The sequence below is a fragment of the Mixophyes fleayi genome, chromosome 8, assembly GCF_038048845.1.
Source record: "Mixophyes fleayi isolate aMixFle1 chromosome 8, aMixFle1.hap1, whole genome shotgun sequence".
In the NCBI taxonomy this organism is placed as follows: domain Eukaryota; kingdom Metazoa; phylum Chordata; class Amphibia; order Anura; family Limnodynastidae; genus Mixophyes; species Mixophyes fleayi.
This window is the reverse complement of record NC_134409.1, coordinates 2,450,447-2,475,264: the sequence shown is the minus strand read 5'-3', so window position 1 is coordinate 2,475,264 and position 24,818 is coordinate 2,450,447. Positions and strand designations below refer to the sequence as shown.

At 40.8% G+C, this 24,818-nt stretch overlaps 1 protein-coding gene across 5 annotated transcripts in view; it reads right to left on the bottom strand.

Moving 5' to 3' along the window:
• Positions 1-24,818, bottom strand: part of RNF220 (ring finger protein 220) — a 177,673-nt gene that overhangs the window by 49,024 nt on the left and 103,831 nt on the right. For all 5 annotated transcript variants that reach the window (XM_075181600.1, XM_075181597.1, XM_075181596.1 and 2 more), the window contains one exon: positions 16,557-16,686. In XM_075181600.1, the coding sequence (XP_075037701.1) occupies positions 16,557-16,686 (130 nt within the window). The remainder of the gene's footprint in view (positions 1-16,556; positions 16,687-24,818) is intronic.

The window sequence follows — 24,818 nt, the reverse complement described above, 5'->3', positions numbered from 1 at the left end:
CACACATATACACACACACACACAGACAACACAACACACACATATACACACAACACACATATACACACAAACACAGACAACACAACAAACATGGGCACACACACGGCTCACTATCATTCCATCAGGTCTGTTCTAAAGGTTTCGGCTGGACTGGTTTCATGTTATATTACAAAATATTTATATGTAGTTTGACATTGAAAACTTTTAGTTGAAGACAGATCACATTCTGGCCAGACGGTAATAATTCAGTCCAGCAAATGACAGTGATTTACACAACACTTGACATATTCATGTAAAAAAACGACATCAATGTCATAACTTAAATATAATCCTAAATTAAATTTTACGTCAAAACAGAGGCCTGGAAAATAAGTAACAACTACAACTTATGTTCATATATTTCTTAAATCATGCAAAGCCTTACGCTAAGACAACTGAGCCCAGGAGCTAGCATTTATACATAAAGCACCTACTGTTTTACTTGTTTTAAATGAATTGTTTGAATAATTGAGTAGATATAACAGATAATCGTGTTCTGTGTTGGCTTTTATAGTCCTATATGTGTTATTACACTGTACAATGCGGTGGGGTATGTTGGGGCTATAACAATTTATCATATATATAATTTTCTATAAATGTTAAGTAATCTCTATTAGTAAAAATTATTTTAAGCCCATTTATTTATTCGCAAATGTAACAGCATGAAAGAGGAGGATTCAGCAACAGAAGAGCGCCATCCATTGGTCAAACTATGGCTTGGTCCTCAGTCATAGCCTAACCTTGTTCCACTGCTTGTAAAATTCATTATTTAAGACTAATGTCCCACTATCGCTGCAACACAGGAAATGGACTATGTGATTATTATTTTTATACCTTTGATTGAGTAGAGACGTTTCTGAAGCTTCAAATACCCTGAAAAATATCCATGTGCATTTATCTTAAACAAGTGGTGGCAGCCTATAGCTTTGTAGCCTTTGTAGAACTACAAGTTACAGCTTGCCCTGCCAAATGGAACCAATAGCTGGAGAGTCAGAGGTTGTCTATCAATATTTTAATGTAACCTATCAAAATATCCTGTTACTTCAAGAAACAAAATAAATAAATAAAATGTATCTGTTGTTCTGTTTGTTGTAAAACACTAACACGGTAATTATCCCAGTGATCGCCACATAGACAGGTCTGTACCCTGTTAATCATCCAGCCGGGCACTGGGATAATAACCCATTTACATGGTAATAGCCGGTCCCAGAGTCCGCACTTCCTGCTCCACACCCCAGTGATACATGAGTATTAAATGATAACATGTACACAGGAAATGAGTTACTAAGTATGATATTTATAGCCCGGCGTGACACTTTTAATTAAGGTGATTTACACTGAGTTATCCTTTCGAAAATAAAAAAATGTTGCTCTGCGTCCTAATAAAATATGATAATTACTGACTGTTGTTTTTATAACTTACCGTTTGTATTAATCTGTTTGGGGAATTGGTAAATAGTTTGTTACAAAAGACAACTTCACTTTCTCTTAATCTCTTTTTACCTGTAATTAACAGCAGCCCTAAAGAATTAGACAGAGAAGATTACCCTGATTACTGCAATGAAAGGACTCACATCTACTGTGCATGGGAGAACAAGAGCCCCCCATTGAGTTCCCATCAGTCAGCACATGCTGTACAGGATAAAGAGGGAGATGGTTCAGGGAAAGAATTTCCTGCAGGATCCACAGTTGCAGCATTAGTGTATTTTTCAGTAAGGTGAAAGTCATTCTGCAAATTAATCTTATTTTGCAGAATATCTTTATACTAATAGGAGCTGCCATATTAACCGCATGGCTGAGAGTAAGTGACATAAACCCATATACTTCACAGAAACAGCGCCCCCCGATGGCCACATTTTCATAGAACATGGTAGAAAAAGCAGTAACACTTAAAAAACAGCAACTCTCACCTATGAGGGCCCCACTGCTGAATTCAGCAAGACGAGCTCTACAAAACTCATACTAGTATATTTTCCTGCCTGTCTATCGGCTAGCAGGGCTTTACACGCTTCGAGAGCGGCTCTTGCGCAGGGCTACTTGGCGCTGCGTTCTTCGCTCCGTGGATCAAGAGCTGGGGCTGTACCTCTTGTCACCCCAGTGATAGAGAGCAGACTCTTACCTCTGTGATTAATAACCCAGGAGAGGGTAAAGGACGGTTATCACAGAAGGGCTGAGTGAGAATAAATTCACAATATCAACACCAAGAAAAGATAATAAACAGATGGCTGACATCGTAAATTCAACGCTCCCCCCTCCACCTATCTGAGGCGGCGTGGGACAGCCTGGGAACCAACCTTAAGCCTGAAGAAATTTGCTTTTCAACAATATATTCATAGTCGATGTACATATATATATATATATATATATATATATATATATATATATATATAATTATACTGTAGAAATTATACATTCAGCATATGAATGTCTCCTGCTCAGGGAAAGCCTACAGATCTCACCGAGGAGCAGGAAGGGGCCGCTCTATCAGAGCCAGAAATGTTTCTGGTTCAGAGGGGGGATTGCAGACACCAGGGGTAAATGTATTACGCAGAGCTTTTTGCAAATCAACGATATTCAGCGACTTTGCACGGCAAATTTAAAATGGCAATGTCTTGAAAGGCAAGTTTTGCCCTGCAAAGTCGCCAAATAACGGCAATTTGCAAAAATGCGCTGCGGAATACATTTACCCCCTGGAATCCCCCCCAAGATATTATATAGGGATCATCAGGACTGCAAACAATATATGTATAAAAGCAATATGGAGGCCAAGGGGGTATTTACAAACACAAAAAGGAGGCACTTATATCTGCACCGTTGCGCCTATTTATAAATTGTGGTATTGACTGCGAGGGAAGATAAATTTCGCCAGACAAGTGTGGATTGGGCGCTCCATAGAGAACTCTGGGTAGCGAAAGTAACACTCAGCAGTCACAGAACCAACAGCCAGAATTTATCTGACGAAACAACAAAGGTGTCAAATAAAATGTTGATAAAAGTCGCAACAACAACGACCCTGGCGCCAAAAAACTTTGTGGCGTTTCATGTCATTCACTTGTGATGAATATCCAGAGCTTCCCTGATTGGCGGCCTCCTTTTGAGAAGCCCTTGTAGAAATTCATGTAATTCAATTATAACGTAATAATAAAGAAAAACATACAAAATTGAAGAATCCACTTAACGTCAGCCGCCGCTGCCATTTCAATCCATAACGGGCACAAATGATGTTAAGGCAATTTGTTGGTACATGTGCTGAAATCCTGTTAGTGGGAGATCGCTGCAGCTGATACAAAGTGGCAGAAGGATATTTATCAAGAGTCACAAATGGGCAATAAAAGACTATAAGATGATTTGTTTCACACAGAGCCTTATTATGTCAATGTATCAACATGCCAGGGCCCTGATTGCTCGGCGCACTAACTGATTCCAACAAGAGACGGTTCCTGCTGTACAGGGCGTTATTCACATCATCAAATAATTATAACAGGAGCTTCTAAAGATGAATCAGTTTCCTCGCCCCTTCCGTGTGCAGAGATGCAGAGGTTACATAACTAACTATTATTTATAGATAACTTGCCACTTTCTAGGCTGAAATACACAGTGGGCCTCATTCAGAGACCAGAGCAAAGCAAAGAAAAAAATAAACAAATTTGCACCTTGGAAAAACCATGTTGCACTGCGCAGGGGGGTTAAACTGTGCAGACAAATTTAGAGTCGGGCGGGGGTGTTTCCTAGCTCAACTTTTAATTCTAGTGTAAGATTAAATCAGTATTTGTATGCTACATGCAAAAGCAGCCAGTATCGTCCATGCCTACAAACAAAATAAATGCATTTGCCCCCCCCACTCATTGCAACATGGATTATCCAGAGGCAAATTTGCTCCTTTTGTTTTCGCTTTGCTCCTGACTCTAATTGACCCCCGTATACTTTAGCGTTTTACACCCACTGATGTTTATTCCATTTCTGCGTTGTGATAAACACATCGGCAATCAGTGACGCTGGATGGCTTAACTCAGACAGCAGGAAAATATTGATTCTAGTATCGCATCTTATCAAATCATTCTTGTGAATACACCGCAAAGTCATTTATTTCCCCGGGAACCGTAAAATGTTTATGGAACAGAAGGTTCTGATTTCTTATAGTGGGACTGCGGCCTTGAAAAGTGTTGGTTTAGAAGATGAGACTCCGGGATCTAGGAAGTTATCCCGCCTGAGCTGCCGGGTTTACGGACAGCCTACACGGGGATTACCTTAAGTCGCACTGAAAAGCTGCTCGAGCTTCTGCAAACTGAAAGTGTAATGATGATTCTGGCAGAGAAATCTCCAGGTGGAGGGTGATCTCCAGGTTCAAACACCTGCTGATGTAAGGTGACAGCTGTCCCCTGTCCTTGATCCACACTCAGCCGCTGCCTTGTTATCACCGGGAATGTGTGTGAATATAGTCGGAGCAGAAATAAGGAAAATATTCCAAATTACACTCAACTTCTAGGTGTAGTAAAATGATTTTATTCTGCGGGTGTATGTGACATACATGGAGCAGTGATATGATAAGTGTACAACATATTGTATGAGCTAAAACTATGCAGTAAAGCTCACTATAATGCTGCCACTTTCTCAGCTCACTGACCTCAGGAGAGATATATTATAATTGTGATAGAGAGACGGGATTCTGGGCAAGTCACAGTTTCCATAGATTGTCCTTCTGGTCTCCAGCAGTGATACAGTTCTAAGGTGAGTCTGATATATTCTACGATGCTGCACATATTGGGGCTGAATCAATTTATTTACGTAAATGCCGATACATGACGTATTTTGCGTTAAATTACAGCGCCCAGAAAAGGACTATACGCTAGAAAACACAACTGTATGCAATTCAACTTCGAGCGCAAAGGACCCTTACTACACAACTATGATTTCAGGGGTGGGACGGGGCAGAGAATGGCCGTATGCCCATAGTCACTGCGCAGTAAGCTGGAGCGCACACAGCAGCGTCTGATTCAAGCTTTGGGTATCTCTCAGATACGTGATTTTCAGCCGTATCTCCTGCTCCAGCTACAGGTCAGGTGTAAGTGCTGATTACTAGTGATGACGGCTGTGTATACAGCTAGAACATGTGTCTGTAATCAGGAGCAGCTGTAACAATGTATTTTATGTAATGTACAGCAGGTATTAGAACATCCTGATATATGTATTTCGTGGGGGAGTGGGAAATAAAAAAAACTACTTTTTAAAAAAAATAAAAAAATGACTATATTATTAACAGGTGACGATAATATATATTTTTTTATTTTCTGTTCGTTCTGCTGGGACTTTATATTGCACTTATGTATGTACTGCAGTGTGTTGTAGAGAAGAGCGCACCTAGACCTGTATTCATCACCAGACGGTGATTTGGGTTCAAACTATTCTATGAATTAGTGCCTATATAAATAAATAAATGATGATGATGAATAAAAGAATAAGCAGCACAACAAAAATGTAAACTTCCAGTTGTCATTGGAAATATGTATAATATGATATAACAAGCTGCACGGAGGAGCGTGACTTCTACAGAATGCCGTGGAACTTACTACAGCACTTTCTTGCCTCACCTTACACATATCCAAATACCCCTCCAACCAAACATACCCCCTGCTCTATCCCCCAACACTTCTCTTGTGCTGCACCAAACCTCTCCCTCATTCAACCAGACACTCTCCAAAACCTGCCATAACCTGGCACCATTACCGTCGGGGTCACTCGTTTAACATCTCAACTTTTTTCAAACAAAACGACAAACTGTTTCAAATGCAAACTCACCAGATATTCATGTGCCACCTCACAGGATTCCACCACTATTGGTTTCAATCTCCTTTTCCTCTTAAATTGCAAGCTCTTGCGTGCAAAATCCTCATTTCGACTCTTTCTGCACAGATTTTAACTAAGGGCCACATATCGTCATAATGAGTTTGTAACTGACCTTTATATTTTGTAAATATGACATATATATATAATGTGCCAGTAGAAAACACTGGGATATTTTTTAAAGGTAAATAAATAATGTTTTAAGGAGTAGTAACCTATAGGGCTGGCTCTAGCCTATATGTACTCTATAGGTATGTTATATGGTGGGTGTGAAGGGGTTAATCATCGCTGCTCTACGTCCACTCAGGAATGGATTTATTTCCCCCGGCTGTCAGCATCGTTCCACCTTGTCACCGCCGTCCTTATTAGCTTCCACGTCCTTTTCCCTTAAATTATAGAGGACAGAACTTAAATATCTCTCAGTCTCCCCTTCTCCTCTGCATCACCAAACGCACCCATTACCCTCATCGCCACCACGCACAGAGGAGGGAGCGCTCATAGGGTCGACCAGCAGAACTCCAGCTAAATTTATCATGTGCCCAATTACAGTGTTAATTGGCAAGTCCCAAAAATCAATTAATTCGCAAATTTTTTCAATTAAAAATTGATATAAATCATAAAGATCTTATTATGGAAAGGCCAAACCAGTCAACTTTTTTTTTTTTCTTGCAGGCATCTGAAATTTCTAAAATAAAAATGCAGGATTGCCGGCTGTAATGCCCTTGAGTGTCTTTGCTGGAGAGGGGGAAGTCATCAGCAGGACTGGGCTGAAGACAGATAAAACAATATCGAGCGGCCGGCCGGACTGCCTGCTCTCCTTTATTGATTAGGTGGGATTTTAACTTGCTGTGCATATCCACATTGTCAGCAAGTGCCAGGGGTGTGCTAGACGCAGTCAGCTTGGAGGTGTCACTTTGACATGAAAGGGGAGGGAGAAAACACACTGATATCAGAGCAGCTGAAACAGGAGACAATAAACAAACAGAGAGACCAGAAACACAGAAGAGAGGTCAGACCAGCCGAGGAAAGAGACACCAGGGTGTGCTGTCAGGGCCTATTGTATCACAGTACAGCATCAGGGTCTATGATATCACAGTACAGCATCAGGGCCTATAGTAGCACAGCATCAGGGCCTATGGTATCACAGTACAGCATCAGGGTCTATGATATCACACTACAGAATCGGGGTCTATGGTATCACACAACAGCATCAGGTCTATGTTATCACAGCATCGGGCTCTATGATATCACAGTACAGCATCCGGGTCTATGGTATCACAGTACATCATCAGGGTCTATGATATCACAGTACAGCATCCGGGTCTATGATATCACAGTACAGCATCAGGGCCTATAGTAGCACAGCATCAGGGCCTATGGTATCACAGTACAGCATCAGGGTCTATGATATCACACTACAGCATCCGGGCCTATGGTATCACAGTACAGCATCGGGGTCTATGGTATCACAGTACAGCATTGGGGTCTATGGTATCACAGTACATCATCAGGGCCTATAGTAGCACAGCATCAGGGCCTATGGTATCACAGTACAACATCAGGGTCTATGATATCACAGTACAGCATCCGGGCCTATGGTATCACAGTACAGCATCGGGGTCTATGGTATCACAGTACAGCATCGGGGTCTATGGTATCACAGTACAGCATCAGCGCCTATGGTATCACAGCACAGTAAAGCATCAGGGTCTATGGTATCACAGCACAGTACAGCATCCGGGTCTATGGTATCACAGTACAGAATCAGGGTCTATGGTATTACAGCACAGCAGCAGGGTCCATGGGATCACAGTACAGCATCAGGGTCTATGGTATCCCAGTACAGAATCAGGGTCTATGGTATTACAGCACAGCAGCAGGGTGCATGGGATCACAATACAGCATTAGGGTCTATGGTATCACAGCAAGGTAAAGCACAGGGTCTATGGTATCACAGCATCAGGGTCTTTGGTATCACAGCACAGTACAGTATCAGGGTCTATGGTATCACAGCACAGTATACTACAATCTGTATTCTGTACATTAAAGTTCAAGGCCATATGCACAGGTCATGTTGTTGTTTTTTTTGTGTGCCTCTGTGGTACATACCCTCCTGCCCTGAATCTACCCCCGACCCTACTGCAGACTGATACCCGCAGGGTCCAGAGGCTTTATCTGCCCCCCCCCATGTCCTTCCTCAGTGGTGAGACCCTAATATGTGGAGTGAGCCTGGAGGTCTCTAGGCCACGTGTATCCAACATAACCATTCAATGTGCCTGTAAATATTGTACATTATAACACTTATTATATAGGTGCTAATTTCTGCTATATGTCTATATGTATGTTCCCAAATAATCCAATATACTGTGTACTAAATATATGAGAAAACAATGTGTAGGTGCCAATGTCCATCAAAGGCCCAAATCACCTAGTTTATTTCCCCTCCTTGAATGTAAAGATAATCTGAGCTGATCACATCCCACCTCAGGGACAGATATATGTCGGCCGTATCGTGCGTGAACTTTCTCTCCACGTGATCAGAAACGTACAGACCTGATCCAGTTATCACTTCTGCCTCACAGCACTGGGGTCATGAGTTCAATTCCCGACCATGGCCTTATCTGTGTGGTTGTATGTTCTCCCCGTGTTTGTGTGGGTTTCCTCCGGGTGCTCCGGTTTCCTCCCACACTCCAAAAACATACTGGTAGGTTAATTGGCTGCTATCAAAATTGACCTTAGTCTGTCTGTGTGTGTGTGTGTGTGTCTGTGTGTATATATTAGGTCATTTAGACTGTAAGCTCCAATGGGGCAGGGACTGATGTGAATGAGATCTCTGTACAGCGGTGCGGAATCAGTGGCGCTATATAAATAAATGGTGATGATGATGGTGATGATGATGGTCCAATTCATGTCTGAATGCAGATGACACTTCTGACAGAGTACGGTTTGAACCGTGGAACGGGGGAAAAGAGGGGCGATATATATATAGGCAATGTACAGTAAGGGATTCCAAGGCCGAGTGCAATCACATCCGTCCGATTCAAGATCTACACAATTCTGAGTTTTATCACTTGCACCAGCTGGAGGTGAGGTGTAAGTGGCGACTGATAGTGATGACGGCTGTGTATAAATGTCAGAGCACGTTATATATACACACAGAGGATAGCGCTTTATACTGCACATGTGCTTATCCTGCACTGTGTACTGTCTGTCTATATGCGCACGTAACGTATAGCCAGAGCGCACTTTGTATTGAAATGGAAACGTTCCAGAGATCCGCTTGTGCTTGAACACGGACGTGCGTGAAAATTACATCCAATTTGTAAAAACGAAAATTGCGCTCACATTGCCTTCCAAGATTAATCAGGTCCATGATGTTTAAACATATATCACTCTCAGGCAGACAAAGGGTTACAGACTGAAGCGGCCTCTGGTAACTTTGTATTTCCACTAGATGGCGCCACATAGCACTCAGATTAGACACCAACAGATACTAACACCAAGTATATGAAACTTGGACTACACTATATTATAATATGGTGACACTATATATATATATATATACTGTACATTTGTAAAATCTGCAGTGCTTGTTGCTTACAGATTTCTTGACACTTCAATTAGTCAATCTCACAGTATATGAGATAGATTTTGGTACATGTATACTGGGACGGAGCTGAGATCAGTAATTGTCCGCCCACATGTGGCGCTATCTGACAATACACTGTGCATATGAACAGGGAAATTATTTTAAGGAAACAAATTTTCAAACTAAATTCATGGTAATGAAATGAGCCCCACGCAGGGCGCAAATACAACGGAAGCAGCGCCACAGAATTGCTTCTCTTTTTTACTTTATTTATACTATTGGGGGGCACAGACCGCCCCCACCCGCCTGGCCTCGGCTCAGGGTGTAATGACCAATGAGAAGACACAGTGGGGAGAGTGGATGCGGAGGGGGCTGATGGGTGATCTAGCGCTTGTAAAGGGTGAACCATGCCCCCCATGGGCTAGGCACGGCTCCTTGGCGCCTACTATTGTTCTCACCAAATCAGGGGGTAGTAGGGGCAGTGGCCCCTCTCGCCCAGGGTACTACAATGTCTAGTTACAGTGTTGTATAATGTAATATAATACCCTCAGGTGGAGAGGGTGATTTAGGTAACTCCGTACCCCCCACAACACAAGCAGAGCGTTAACCCTTGCGATGCCAGACCAGGGCACCTGGGACAATGAATCTCTGACCCGGTATGACAGCAGCTTCCTCCTGCGCGTGCTGCGACACGGAGATTCATGGCCTGTAGAGGTGTAGAGCCAAGTGCGTTGGCTGCACCAGTCTCAGGTGCTTCCTCTGCCACTCAGATACTGTGGAGGCCGAACGGGAGCCCAGCCAGAAACCTGAGGCAGCACTTTCCGCTCACAGCTTGGCGGCTGAAGAATGGAGGCACGACGGTGGGGTGGGGAGGATGAATGGCCTTCCCCAGTGTAAGGGAAATGAGGGCAGAAGATTTAGGTGTTAAATGAAATGATCCAAAATTGTCTTTCTATGCTTCTAATCACCAGGAGCGGCGGCTGCACAGAACTAGAGAGCGAGAGGTGAGGAATCCATAACGGGGAAGGCGGAGAGCGTCGCGCCGGAGGGATGTGCGCTTCTAAAACACTCACTCCGTTACTTTAGCCTCTGAACAGAATCAAAGTGTAAGCTCTGAGGGTTAATAACTTATTATGTACCTGGGAAGCTACATACCAGGAGCAGTGGAGGTCAGAAGCATGCCAGGTTTTCATTATATACTTGCTAGAGCAGAGTTGGATTATATAAACTAACTAAACCTGTCGTTTAAAAACCATGCTCTACGTACGGCGCTGCGGACCCTTTGTGGCACCATATAAATAAAAGATAATAATAGTTAGGGGTGTTCTGCTCACCACGGGTGCAGTTATATCGCACACAGATACTTATAGGGGTATTTCCAGAGTGCTTCATAGACGCATATTACACCTGATCCAATTTCTACAATTCAAAGTCACAGATGAACCCAGCAATTATGTTTATAAATTAATATATTGGCAGAGTTATTTGTGGGCACAAAGGGCCTACTTGATTAGACATCTACTGCCATCTTTTATTATTATAATGTTGTTACACTGTACAGAACATCTATTCTCTTTGTAGTGGTTTCTATTGGTGGGAGCAGCTGCTCAGATTCCTCGACCAACATAAACTAATACTGTGATCCATTCATTGGCCTTGCAGACCTCGGCCACTCTCTGTCTGTATCCCGTTTATTTATATTAATGAGATCCTCCGGGCTGGTGAGACGGAAGAGCTCGGGTTTGAATCTCATTTTTGGTGTTTCTTTTAAAGTATTCTTAAATTAGTCTTTAATCTACCATGTGGAGGTGAATGTTGTTTAAAAACTGTTTCCAGATATGTAAAGCGGGCATTGGACTCACGTTACCCTGCCACTAGGGCCACGTTCCGTTCACAGAATGCAGCTGAAACAGAACTTTAAAACAGAATCATCGAGTCCTATGAGGATTGCAGGGCTCATTCACACAGCCACTTGGAGTGACGCAGGTTGAATGCTTGGAGACGTAGACATAGCGCTCAGTGTTTGTTTTCTGTCGAACATTAGCCCTGAGTGTCCTAATGAGCGGTTTTTGTGCCAGCACAGTGGCGCAGTGGTTAGCACTTCTGCCTCACAGCACTGGGGTCATGAGTTCCATTCCTGACCATGGCCTTATCTGTGAGGAGTTTGTATGTTCTCCCTATGTTTGCATGGGTTTCCTCCGGGTGCTCCGGTTTCCTCCCACACTACAGAAAACATATTAGTAGGTTAATTGGATGCTATCAAACTAACTCTAGTCTCTGCATCTGTGTGTGTTAGGGAATTTAGACTGTACGCTCCAATGGGGCAGGGACTGATGTGAGTTCTCTGTACAGCGCTGCGGAATTAGTGGCGCTATATAAATAAATGGTGATGATGACCAATAACCCCTTTATTCTTTGGGGGGAATTTAATTCCCCCCGAAGTACCACTGCATTAATCGTATTACCGTTATTACGGTAATATCAACACGGCTTTCTGCTCACAGATCAGGGAGCTGCAAGCAAAAAGCTGGCGTTAAAGCTACCGTAATAGCGGTATTTACGCGCACTATTACCGTAATAGCGGTAATAGTACGATGGTTCTTAGTATGTCTCTAATTTCAAAGAATCAGTCTATTACAAATAATAATGTAAAAAGTGTTATGATTTTACTTTAATAAAACATACATCTGATATGAAGACAAAATGCAAAGTGTAACACTTGAATTGTTCTCCAGCACGAGGAGAGTTAAACAATCACCTTATGCATTTCTTCTTCTTCTTCTTCTTCTTTTTTTTTCAATTTACATTTTTGGCTTAAAGTGAAGGCTGGAAGGAGAATAATCCAACCAGTGACATATTCTAAGAGAAAGCCGTTACAATGTGTTAAGCACTTCAGAATCTCATATATTCACCCGGCCCCTGGCAAACACATCTGCCTAATGTTAGAGTTTAAATATCCTTTTCCATTTTACATGCATTCAAGTCTCATTTGAGGGAAATGAAACGGTATTATTAAAGGGAGATTTTGCACAAATGGCCTGAATTTGACATGTCAGGTTCAATGAGGCTGCTACATATGTAACAAGAAGAAGGGCTCAAAGGCGACAATCCTCTTCGGAGAGAAAGCCCCTGATTCTGAAATTAAATTTGCATGGAGCGTACCCAGAGTCCTTCACTCCCCTGCCCCCCCCCCCCCCCTTCGCGCTGGCTGTCACAAGCTGTCCTTTTATGCTGGGAAGTAGGAGCACAGTACAACTTCCCTGCTGTACTTAAATTAGGGAATTATTTTTCATGTTTGGACCATTGTCCTTTATTACAGCGGGAGTCAGCCGGGAGGAAATATAATCTGTCAACCTAGTAAAAAAAATTGTAAACTAACAAAACAGACAGAATTATGACTTAATCGATAAAAATAAAATATATTTAAATCACATTTAATTGGCTATAAAACAAAGAGACTCAACTGTCGATGTGTTTGATTGCTCATTAAATATGGAAATGAGGATTCCCAAATTATGTTAAAAAAAATGAGAACAAAAAACAACAGGATTTAAATTAAAAGAATTCATTGTTTTAGCTAAAATTGCAGGTACTGTAGGTGTCACTCTTAGGGTCCATTCAATTACCTGCGAGATTCCGTAGGATGTTTATGGCTAAAGTCTCCAAGCAAATTAAGAAAAAAATGTTGTACCATAATTGGGGGAATTGTGAGCAGAAACTGCTGGTAATTAGTGAATCTGACCCTTAAGAGTTCACACACTGAAAAACAATGCAGACAACACCTTGTACTATTAACATAGCATTAGGTGAGTTCATTGATTTATCCCCCCTCCCCTCACTACATAGTGTATTATGAACTCAAAGGGGGGTATTCAACTGTCAGCGAGTTTTTTTTTGACCGTGTTAAATCATTTTAACGCTGTTTTTTATAATTTTCGAGCGGGATAACTTTACTCACAATTCAATTCCATTTTAACCCTACTTTTTTTTTCATCAAATGGCTCTCTCGCGCTCCAGTAGGGGGTGTATTGAAAAGTATAGGGTGTGCGAGAGGCAGCCTCGTTAAAAGCTATTCAATTGCTTTTTAACGCAGCGAGTTAAACAGACCAATATGCTGTTTTATCTCGCACCTCCTTGGGATGTGTTAAAAATAAAAACCTCTGAAAAGTATTTGAAATCATGTAAAAATATGGAAAAAAGTGAAACTTATGTTTATCACTAATGTCTAACTTGTGTAAGTTGATTTTCTTGTGAAAAAATAATGAAATAAAAAAAATAATAAAATAAAATCACTAATTAATTATATTTACATATGTTTTTGGTACAAATATGCATGTAGTAATGTGTTGTGACATGGTATAGATGATTGTATGGTAAACAATAGTTCAATTAAAAAATGTGCTAAAGAAAGTACTGTAATGTATATATAATCAATGTGTAATGTAATCTAATGTATGGAGATTTATGCAAAACCTTTTTTTTGTGTTACACGTGACCGCGCTAAAACTCCCCTTCATTCCCCTAAAGTCTCTCAAACACAATGTTTAATGCGCGGGGTCAGCGTTCTCTCTTTTTCAATTGAATTGCACGAGTTTTCCTGCTGCGCTAACTCCCCGCAGGAGATTTTTTTTTTTTTAACACTGCGGGGGGAAAAACTCGCTAACAATTGAATACCCCCCTGAGAGCGTTTCCATGTATCTCCAGTACATGTTCGTGAACACTGCAGGTAACGATGAAATTGACGCAAAGCGAAGTCTTCTCAGGCAGCGTCTGTCATGAGTTTCGTTTGCTACATCTTTCCGGCTATTATACGTATTACAAACCCTTATTCTGAATCACTTCCAGCACGACATTGTAACAGGTTTAATGCAGCCTTTGTTTCTCCATCCAGGTGACCTGTAGCAAAATGTTGTAGCTGCGTCTCTGCCGCTATCACTTCATTCCCCACAATATGCTTTTATTATTATTCAGTTAGTGTAAACGTGTCTATATACTGAATACTATGGACACACAGGGGCAGATGTTACTAAAGCACTTTCTGTACCACGGGTCACATCCAGCTAGGGCGAGTGACTGGGAGACTTGGCCTTTGCTGCAGATTAGCTTAGAATGCCTGGATGCATGGAATAGATTGGATGTTATCTATCATGGCGCGGCCCAGGTCGTTATTTAATAATTAATAGAGACTTCTTATTCTCCCTTCGCCGGCTGAAGGGCTGATTGCAGTAAAGAGAGTCTCTCTCTCGCCTCTGTAACTGCCGCGGTCACTTATAGGAATAACCCCATCCTTTTTCATTTGTCAGCGGGATCACAATGGAAACTTGTCAGGTGTATGATTTAGAGATTCCCCTGTTTCCCATTAAACCCCAGGCTCACCTCCCCCCTGCCCTGAGGGCTCCTACCTTACTGTCCCTTTCACAACAGCCCCCTCCCGGCCCCTCACTTCCTTGATGGCTTTTTGGAGGCGCTAATTGCTTCTCTTCATTTAAACCGCTGCGCTAATTTGCAGAGGCTCTTTATTAGGTTGGATGAGACCCAAATTACGCCATCAATTACAAACACTCTGTCTGAGACACTCATATAAGGTGTCAAAGGGGGGAAATGAAGGAAGGGTCTTTTCTATAAACTCCGACCCCCAGCCTACGTTTTACATAGACACAGAGAGTCAGCAGAGGGTGTGTGGAAACCAGTCTACCTGTGTAACGCTGATACTGCGGGAGACAACACATGGCAAGGTGGAAGAACCCGTGGATACGTCTGTATGATATTACTTTGTATGTACTTGTAGTGCCACAGACATCATTACACTTGTGATCGCTGCGCTACGGAATACAGGGTTGTTGGAGGCAGTTTGTTGCCTTGTGACTGGTGAATGCAGCTGTTAATACCTGTGGTGGGTGCACAATACACCGGAGATAGAGGCTGCGCAGCCTGTGGTAAACACGTGGAGACATGACGTGTACATATGTGTCTAAACAGTTCATGGGTGGGATATAAAGGTGACCACAGTAACTTAAACTTGTATCTTATTTCTTGCTAAGTAATGAAATAATGGCACGGGTCAGATCGCTGTCCCCTCACACGCAGAATCCTCCGTGTGGGTCTATTTCCCTAGTGTTGTGTAGTGTGGATAGTGGGTGGTGATATCACGCCCGGTCTTACACTATGTGTAACTCTCGCTCGGCCCATCGCTTGCCGTTAAACTGTCCGTCTACTCAGATGATATGGACCGTGTCTTCTATAACTCTCAAGTTAATGACTCCAAAATACAGAAGTAATTCTGACCTACACCCCGGTTTAGACCCCCCCTAGTACACTTTTTACAGTTAGCTGTTAGTTGACCCTCATTAATGTATTATTGGACTCGTGACCATAAAAGCACATTGGTTTATTGGAAAGTTTATCTTATGCTGCAAAACTGGGCAACTAACTCTCCTCTGGTGATAAAAAAAGGTATTTTGTACAGTGAAAAAGACTTAAACTATGAAAAGTGGGGGAATCTTTCATATTCGCCATAACATGACCCTATGTGATTTACTTATAGATCTGTCCTGCATCCTAATAGCTCACATTTATGTTAAGCCTGGTAGACAACTGCAGGTACATTGTTACGGGTGACGGGGGAGGTCTACGCAGACACTCTATGTTCGACATTCACCCCGTTCTCAGGTCTAGTTATGTATAGAAATGTCTGCACGCAGGTTCCATCCTGGTGAATCCTCAGCGACTTCTGGTAGCCATACAGGTACATTAAGTTGGAATTTGTTTTTCTTTATAAAAATGCCATAGACGTGGCTTCGGCTCTCGCTGTGTCCAGGATAGCGGACAACGAGGGAAGCCCTATTATTCCTACCAGTGATCGGCAATTTCTAAAAATAAAATGCTCACGTACATTTATGCTTTATTTAAAATCCTTTTCAAGTGAATTAAGGGGCGTTTTAGGAGCATCTTAATCTTACTTTATCATCTTAATTTTTAATTCCAGGATTAACGCATTGTCAGGTGCAGCCTCTCTGTGTTCAGTGTTATGTCCCCTCCATAATATAATACTGCGCCCGGCACTGAGCGGGTGATGTCGGCCTCTTACCTGGCGTTCACTTGCATTAGTTTGTCCAGTTCTTGCTCCATGTGTTCCTGTAACTCCCCAGGACGGAGCAGGACCTGGCAGATGGGGCAGATGGGGGCCTGGCTGTCAAATAGAACAACTTTCTTTTTACCTGCGTGGAGGAAAAGATTATTATTAGTACAGTAATCATGAAACAAACGTCAGTGTTGTGTATAGTGGATGTGATATATTGTGATATACATCATTACTGTATATAGTGGATGTGATATAATGTGATATACATCATTACTGTGTATAGTGGATGTGATATATTGTGATATACATCATTATTGTATATAGTGGATGTGATATAATGTGATATACATCATTACTGTGTATAGTGATTGTGATATATTGTGATATACATCATTACTGTGTATAGTGGATGTGACATATTGTGATATACATCATTACTGTGTATAGTGGATGTGATATAATGTGATATACATCATTACTGTGTATAGTGGATATGATATAATGTGATATACATCATTACTGTATATAGTGGATGTGATATAATGTGATATACATCATTACTGTGTATAGTGATTGTGATATAATGTGATATACATCATTATTGTGTATAGTGGATGTGATATACTGTAATATACATCATTATTGTGTATAGTGGATGTGATATATTGTGATATACATCATTATTGTATATAGTGGATGTGATATAATGTGATATACATCATTACTGTGTATAGTGATTGTGATATACATCATTACTGTGTATAGTGGATGTGACATATTGTGATATACATCATTACTGTGTATAGTGGATGTGATATAATGTGATATACATCATTACTGTGTATAGTGGATATGATATAATGTGATATACATCATTACTGTATATAGTGGATGTGATATAATGTGATATACATCATTACTGTGTATAGTGATTGTGATATAATGTGATATACATCATTATTGTGTATAGTGGATGTGATATATTGTGATATACATCATTATTGTGTATAGTGGATGTGATATACTGTAATATACATCATTATTGTATATAGTGGATGTGATATATTGTGATATACATCATTACTGTGTATAGTGGATGTGACATATTATGATATACATCATTATTGTGTATAGTGGATGTGATATATTGTGATATACATCATTATTGTATATAGTGGATGTGATATATTGTGATATACATCATTACTGTGTATAGTGGATGTGATATATTGTGATATACATCATTATTGTATATAGTGGATGTGATATATTGTGATATACATCATTACTGTGTATAGTGGATGTGATATATTGTGATATACATCATTACTGTGTATAGTGGATGTGACATATTATGATATACATCATTACTGTGTATAGTGGATGTGACATATTATGATATACATCATTACTGTGTATAGTGGATGTGATATATTGTGATATACATCATTACTGTGTATAGTGGATGTGACATATTATGATATACATCATTACTGTGTATAGTGGATGTGATATATTGTGATATACATCATTACTGTGTATAGTGGATGTGACATATTATGATATACATCATTACTGTGTATAGTGGATGTGATATATTGTGATATACATCATTACTGTGTATAGTGGATGTGACATATTATGATATACATCATTACTGTGTATAGTGGATGTGATATATTGTGATATACATCATTACTGTGTATAGTGGATGTGATATATTGTGATATACATCATTACTGTGTATAGTGGATGTGATATATTGTGATATACATCATTACTGTGTATAGTGGATTTGACATATTATGATATACATCATTACTGTGTATAGTGGATATGATATAATGTGATATACATCATTACTGTATATAGTGGATGTGATATAATGTGATATACATCATTACTGTGTATAGTGATTGTGATATAATGTGATATACATCATTATTGTGTATAGTGGATGTGATATATTGTGATATACATCATTATTGTGTATAGTGGATGTGATATACTGTAATATACATCATTATTGTATATAGTGGATGTGATATATTGTGATATACATCATTACTGTGTATAGTGGATGTGACATATTATGATATACATCATTATTGTGTATAGTGGATGTGATATATTGTGATATACATCATTATTGTATATAGTGGATGTGATATATTGTGATATACATCATTACTGTGTATAGTGGATGTGATATATTGTGATATACATCATTATTGTATATAGTGGATGTGATATATTGTGATATACATCATTACTGTGTATAGTGGATGTGATATATTGTGATATACATCATTACTGTGTATAGTGGATGTGATATATTGTGATATACATCATTATTGTGTATAGTGGATGTGATATATTGTGATATACATCATTACTGTGTATAGTGGATGTGACATATTATGATATACATCATTACTGTGTATAGTGGATGTGATATATTGTGATATACATCATTACTGTGTATAGTGGATGTGATATAGTGTGATATACATCATTACTGTGTATAGTGGATGTGACATATTGTGATATACATCATTATTGTGTATAGTGGATGTGATATATTATGATATACATCATTACTGTGTATAGTGGATGTGATATATTATGATATACATCATTACTGTGTATAGTGGATGTGATATATTATGATATACATCATTACTGTGTATAGTGGATGTGATATATTGTGATATACATCATTACTGTGTATAGTGGATGTGATATATTATGATATACATCATTATTGTGTATAGTGGATGTGATATAGTGTGATATACATCATTATTGTGTATAGTGGATGTGATATATTGTGATATACATCATTATTGTGTATAGTGGATGTGATATATTGTGATATACATCATTATTGTGTATAGTGGATGTGATATATTGTGATATACATCATTACTGTGTATAGTGGATGTGACATATTATGATATACATCATTATTGTGTATAGTGGATGTGATATATTGTGATATACATCATTACTGTGTATAGTGGATGTGACATATTATGATATACATCATTACTGTGTATAGTGGATGTGACATATTATGATATACCCCTTCTTTGTGCTGTTGAATAAGGAGTAGGCTGCATGTGGATGACAGGGGTAAAAACAATTTGCAATAGAGAGTGATGGAAGGATGCTGTAAAAATGCAAATAGCTGCTAATTAAGATGTTTATTGTAAAACAATGCTGTTCTTAATGCTGCCCACGTGGTCGCTGGCAGTGTCAGACTGCATCCAAGCAGCTCATAAATAATCCGCCAAGTGTCTCTCTATGTACTGCAGCTTCATATATCACACAACGTCACCCCAACGCTCCAGTCTGCAGCCAGGTATCACTGATGTCTATATTCTACTTATATTCTGCTGGGCTGTAAATCAGAGAATCCTTTTCTTCAGGAAAAAAGTCTATATTCTAGGACCACGACCTCCCGCAATCAGAACCTTCCAATGTGAACCATAAAGTACATTGTTTGGTATTACCCTGATATTCCTCTACAGCTGTTATATAAAGTATAACCCCCTGTCCCCCACCGGCTGTGGACGCTCTTCCCAAATCTGTAACTGTGACCTGATGGGAATTGACCCATGCCCAAAAGCTGAGACTGCAGTCAGTTGAGCTGCTGTGACATCACTGGGCCCATCCCGCGTATGAATCAATCAATCCACACAGTGCGTTCCTGCAAAGCAAGTCTGCCAAAGTATCAGTCACAGGATGTAATAGTTAGCTGATTGTATATATTATTTAGCTCCTTTTATATATATTAATGTGATTTTTACTTGCCCTCCTGAATGTTGGCTGAATCTACAACCATAACATTGGCTTCTAAATAAGAATCTGTGCGCCCTTCTCGGAGAACCCCTCCGTACCGACACTCCAGAGCTGGGTAACTTCAAAGCAAGGGAGCGTTTGGCAAGTCAATATAGGAAGATATGTCTCTTTTTAAGCTGTGCGTTTTGCTCGTGGGCCTTGCCAAGCCTTCGGCTAAGTGTCTGGGAGCCGTATTTCCAAGAAGGAGAAAATTCTTGTGTTTTATCGGCTTACAGTCAGCCAGAAATAGCCCAGAGAGGTCTCATTCGGCCCTATTTTTAGGAACAACCTCCGGTAACAGACAATGAGGGTGCACGGTTAGCCTTTTCCTAAATAAACAAGGCCTTGTTTAGAAGCAGAGGATATCCTGCTCTATGACAGGTCTCTGGTAGAGGACACACAGTTAGAACGGTACCCGGGGCCCTGCCAAGCGGCATAATGTAACATTACTAGACACCATTAATACATGAAACCTGACAGCAGATAACAACCATTCAGCTGGTTTAATTTGCCGATTTTTCTTGCCTTCCAGCATAGCCGTCATGCCACTAAATCTGAGGTTATATTATCTCGCTCATAATCTCCAGGGGTTGCTCGTGTTCATGCAATCCTCTTTCACATAAGATGTTTCGCAAACGCCTGTGCTGGGTTGTCAGCCAAGACGCAGGTTCAGCCTGCCAATTCCCAGGCAGACAAAGATGGTGTTTTGTTTGTTATGTCTGGGATAAGTATGACAAATACTAAATAAGAATCTATCGTATCTATCCTTCGCGTACACTGAAAATAGTCTCTGACATAGAAGATTTCAACACCCCGTCCTCGAACACCTTAATGGAAATTCAAATCAATAGCCGCCCCCCAGTTCAGTAAGATTACAATGCTGGTACACCCAGAGTTCAGGATACCAACCTTTCACTAGAAGAAAGCCTATGTATTTAAAAGAAAGCAAAATAAAATAATATAATACAATATGTATTTTTGTACATATACTAAAATATACTTCACATTATTTCTATACTTGTACTGCAGCTGAAAGGATCCTCCATAGCTTGTATATATGAAACCTCATACTCACTGGAGGTTTAATAAGTGCACTGTGTGCATGCTTTAAACACATGTAATATGCATGTAAATGGGTCTGACGCTAGAACCCATTGTTTTAGTGTTACCATGACATTTGGCGTTTTTGCTTCAGTTGTGTTTATTTTAAAAAACATTTATCCCATTTTTTGCATTTTGCATGCACCAAATTTCATCGCACCAGAAAGCCAACTGCGATCTCTAAAGTGCAAAATCAAACACAAGCAAAACACAAGTGGATATGAGGCCAGAGGGTCTATCCCGTGAGCATAACTGTAGTTTTTGAATTTTTAAGATAAATATATAGATATATTTCTGAATGTTGGCGGTTTTATATAATGCAAAACACATTGGTGGTCTAGTGATATTTTTAAGAAAATGTGAATCAAGCAGTAACTTGGGCCACTTATATTGGATCCTTTCTATAATTCACCGTTAACATTTCTTACAATATTGTAACATTTTCTGCTCTCTATTACATAAAATGATATATCTCCAGCCATGTGTGACACTTGTCAGACACTCTGATTATTTTTACACAACGGTGAGCGTGTGGTTTGTTGCAAACAGTTGTATTCATTAAGCACGTGACACAGCCTCTTATACTAGAGCGCAGCGTAAGGCCAGAGTGATTGAAATAACACAGACATATACAGAATCCTTTATCGGAGAGTAGGAGAGAAACACACAACTGCAAAGCACCATCATTATCCTGTCCTCCGTGTCACTAGCTGGGTGACACACAAGTTGGTAACCTGGCCTCTCAGAAAATGCTTCTTAAATTAGCTTTCTATCAGCCTGCAACAGTTTGAGTAAACTGGAGCTGCTGGGCCATTCACGGACTCTGCTGAACCGAGAGTGTAGACTGACAGCGACTGGCGAGGAAAGGGCTAATGGACGGGTGCTAATGACAGACCACTTATCACACAGGCAGTTTACATGTCAAAACAGAGAGGACCTTAAATGGCGGCACCCCAGGATAGAAAGCACTTTGAAGACCGTGTAATAAGATCTTACAGATGTTTTATTTTCACAATGCAATTTGATGCAGGGTGTTGCGCTCAAAATATCTATTTAGAAGGCATGAGATGCCATTACTGCAACAAAGGGAACAGCACATTGTCCTCGCACGGCGCTCCCATCCTCTTCTGGCAAATTGCGCGGTTTAGGGTTTCATTTCCATATTAAACCCTATTTATAAATCACATTTATTTTCCATTTTATTCATTTAAGAGTAAAATGCCTAATAAAGGGCTTCTCTCTACATATCTGCATGTGTAAATCTGGATGTGACCGACTATAACGCTACATCCGGGGTGAGCGCGGAAGAACAACACACCGCCCACTGGCGTCTGATGGTGGCGGCCTTACAGACCGAGATACATAGATTGTCTTACTAAGAACAAAGTATGTCATGTAATTGACGGCCATCAGTAAGATCAATTATACAAATGCGTAAAAGAGGCAATTTATCCAGGACCCACCATACACGGCTCCTAGACCTAGCATTGGGCCTGGGTATTGGACAGGATATAATAAAACCTACTCCGAGGGACCCCACATACTCTTTGCTTGAAAGAAAAAGGTCTCAATATTCAACAATGGGTCATCTACAGTGTCTGGTCCTAACGGTGTGTTCCAAGATCCTGTTGGCCGATTAGGAAATTGTTGGTGTAACCAGCCAGATATGGCAGAATGTCCTACACAACTGATCGGGCTGGAGGGATATCTGATGATCCGCTGACCACATTGCACGCTGCGCTTGTGATCTGGTTTTCGCGCATCAGACAAACCAGTGACAGATCATTCACTGGAAACGAGGCCCACTGACCGGATCCCCAGGTCTGCAGCTAAAACACTTCTGCCTCAAAGACAAAAGATTGAACAACAACAATAGCGTTGCCTTTAACCTAATTATTAGCCCTAATTATAGCATTATAATCTATAGCACTCACACTTTATAAATAGGGGGGGGGCATTAATGTGATCTGGATCCACCAATGCTCATAAAGCAAATGTAGGGGGACTGCAGCTCTCCAGCTAATCTGAAACTAATGAAGAATGTAACATGAGAGAAAGTAGAAGCAGGCGAGGATTGCATTTATCTGGATAGTGATCACAGTTGAGTGTTTGGTCGCAGGATGCTTAGCGCAGGATTAGTGAAGGAGTCTATGGTCCAGCTCAGTGGGCTTTGATAACCACTAAACGTGGACAATCACCTCTGCCTCTTGGGGGCCGTTGGCTATCTTGAAGTCGATCCTGTGTCTGGCACAGGACAGAATTTCTCCAAGGCAAAGAGAGTAGGGACCGCGGCATGGGAGGGACTGTGACAGTCACTGCACCACCATGATGTGTTGGAAGCAGGAACAATAGGGAAGCGTAAGGATCTGAGCGACTTTGACAAGGGAGACAATGTGATGACTAGTGGACTGGGTCAGACCATCTCCAAAACTGTAGGTCTAGTGGGGTGTTCCCGGTATGCAGTGGTTAGTGCCTACCAAAAGTGGTCCAAGGATGGACAATCGGTGGACCAGCGACAGTGTCATGGCCACATAAAAATTCCCCACATTAGTAACCAAGAGCCAAGATGGAAGATACAGAAAGTTCAGGAAATAAACTTACAATAACACTTATAACTGTATAATGCCCATACTGGGTAATGGATGAAGAACCGTCCATGAAGTCTCTGTAGGTTCTTGTACGCAAGTTAGATTACCGACAGCAAATTTCTGTGCTATAAACTCCCCTCCACAGGGCGAGAGATCCCCAGTAGGGGGAGAGGCAGAGAGAGAGGGAGACAAATCTACAGGGTAATAATTTAAGAAACTTGGAGAATCTGTGCAATCACTTTATAAATTAGGAACGGGAGGGAAGAGGGAGGTGGAGGAAAGTTAAAAGGCTGAGAGCGATGCATCACAATTACTGGCTGAGCTGTAATGAGGATCCTGTCACCAAGCTGTCACCCGGCTTACACCAACTACTTCCATTCAATAATAATAATAATAACATAAAGAGGGTGGACGACGCTGAATAAAAAGGAGATGGAGAAATGTGCAGACCTGCTGCAGCCTGGGCCCCCTTCATTTCTGCAAAATAAGAGGCGACACTCAGCAGCCTGAGATAAAATTGATAGTGAGGGTGGGTGGGGGGTGTAAGAGTGGGAGAGAAAGGAGGGTACCGGCTCTGATCGATATCACTAAAAGCCGCGAGACACGGTGATGGAGTGCAATTTTTTTGTCTTTGCTAAAGTATTGTAGCAAGGCGACGGTGATTCATGATTCTCACGCACAGCGGCTAACTGGAGGCTGACAAGACAATGAATTCTAGATGAGAGAAAGTTCAGCC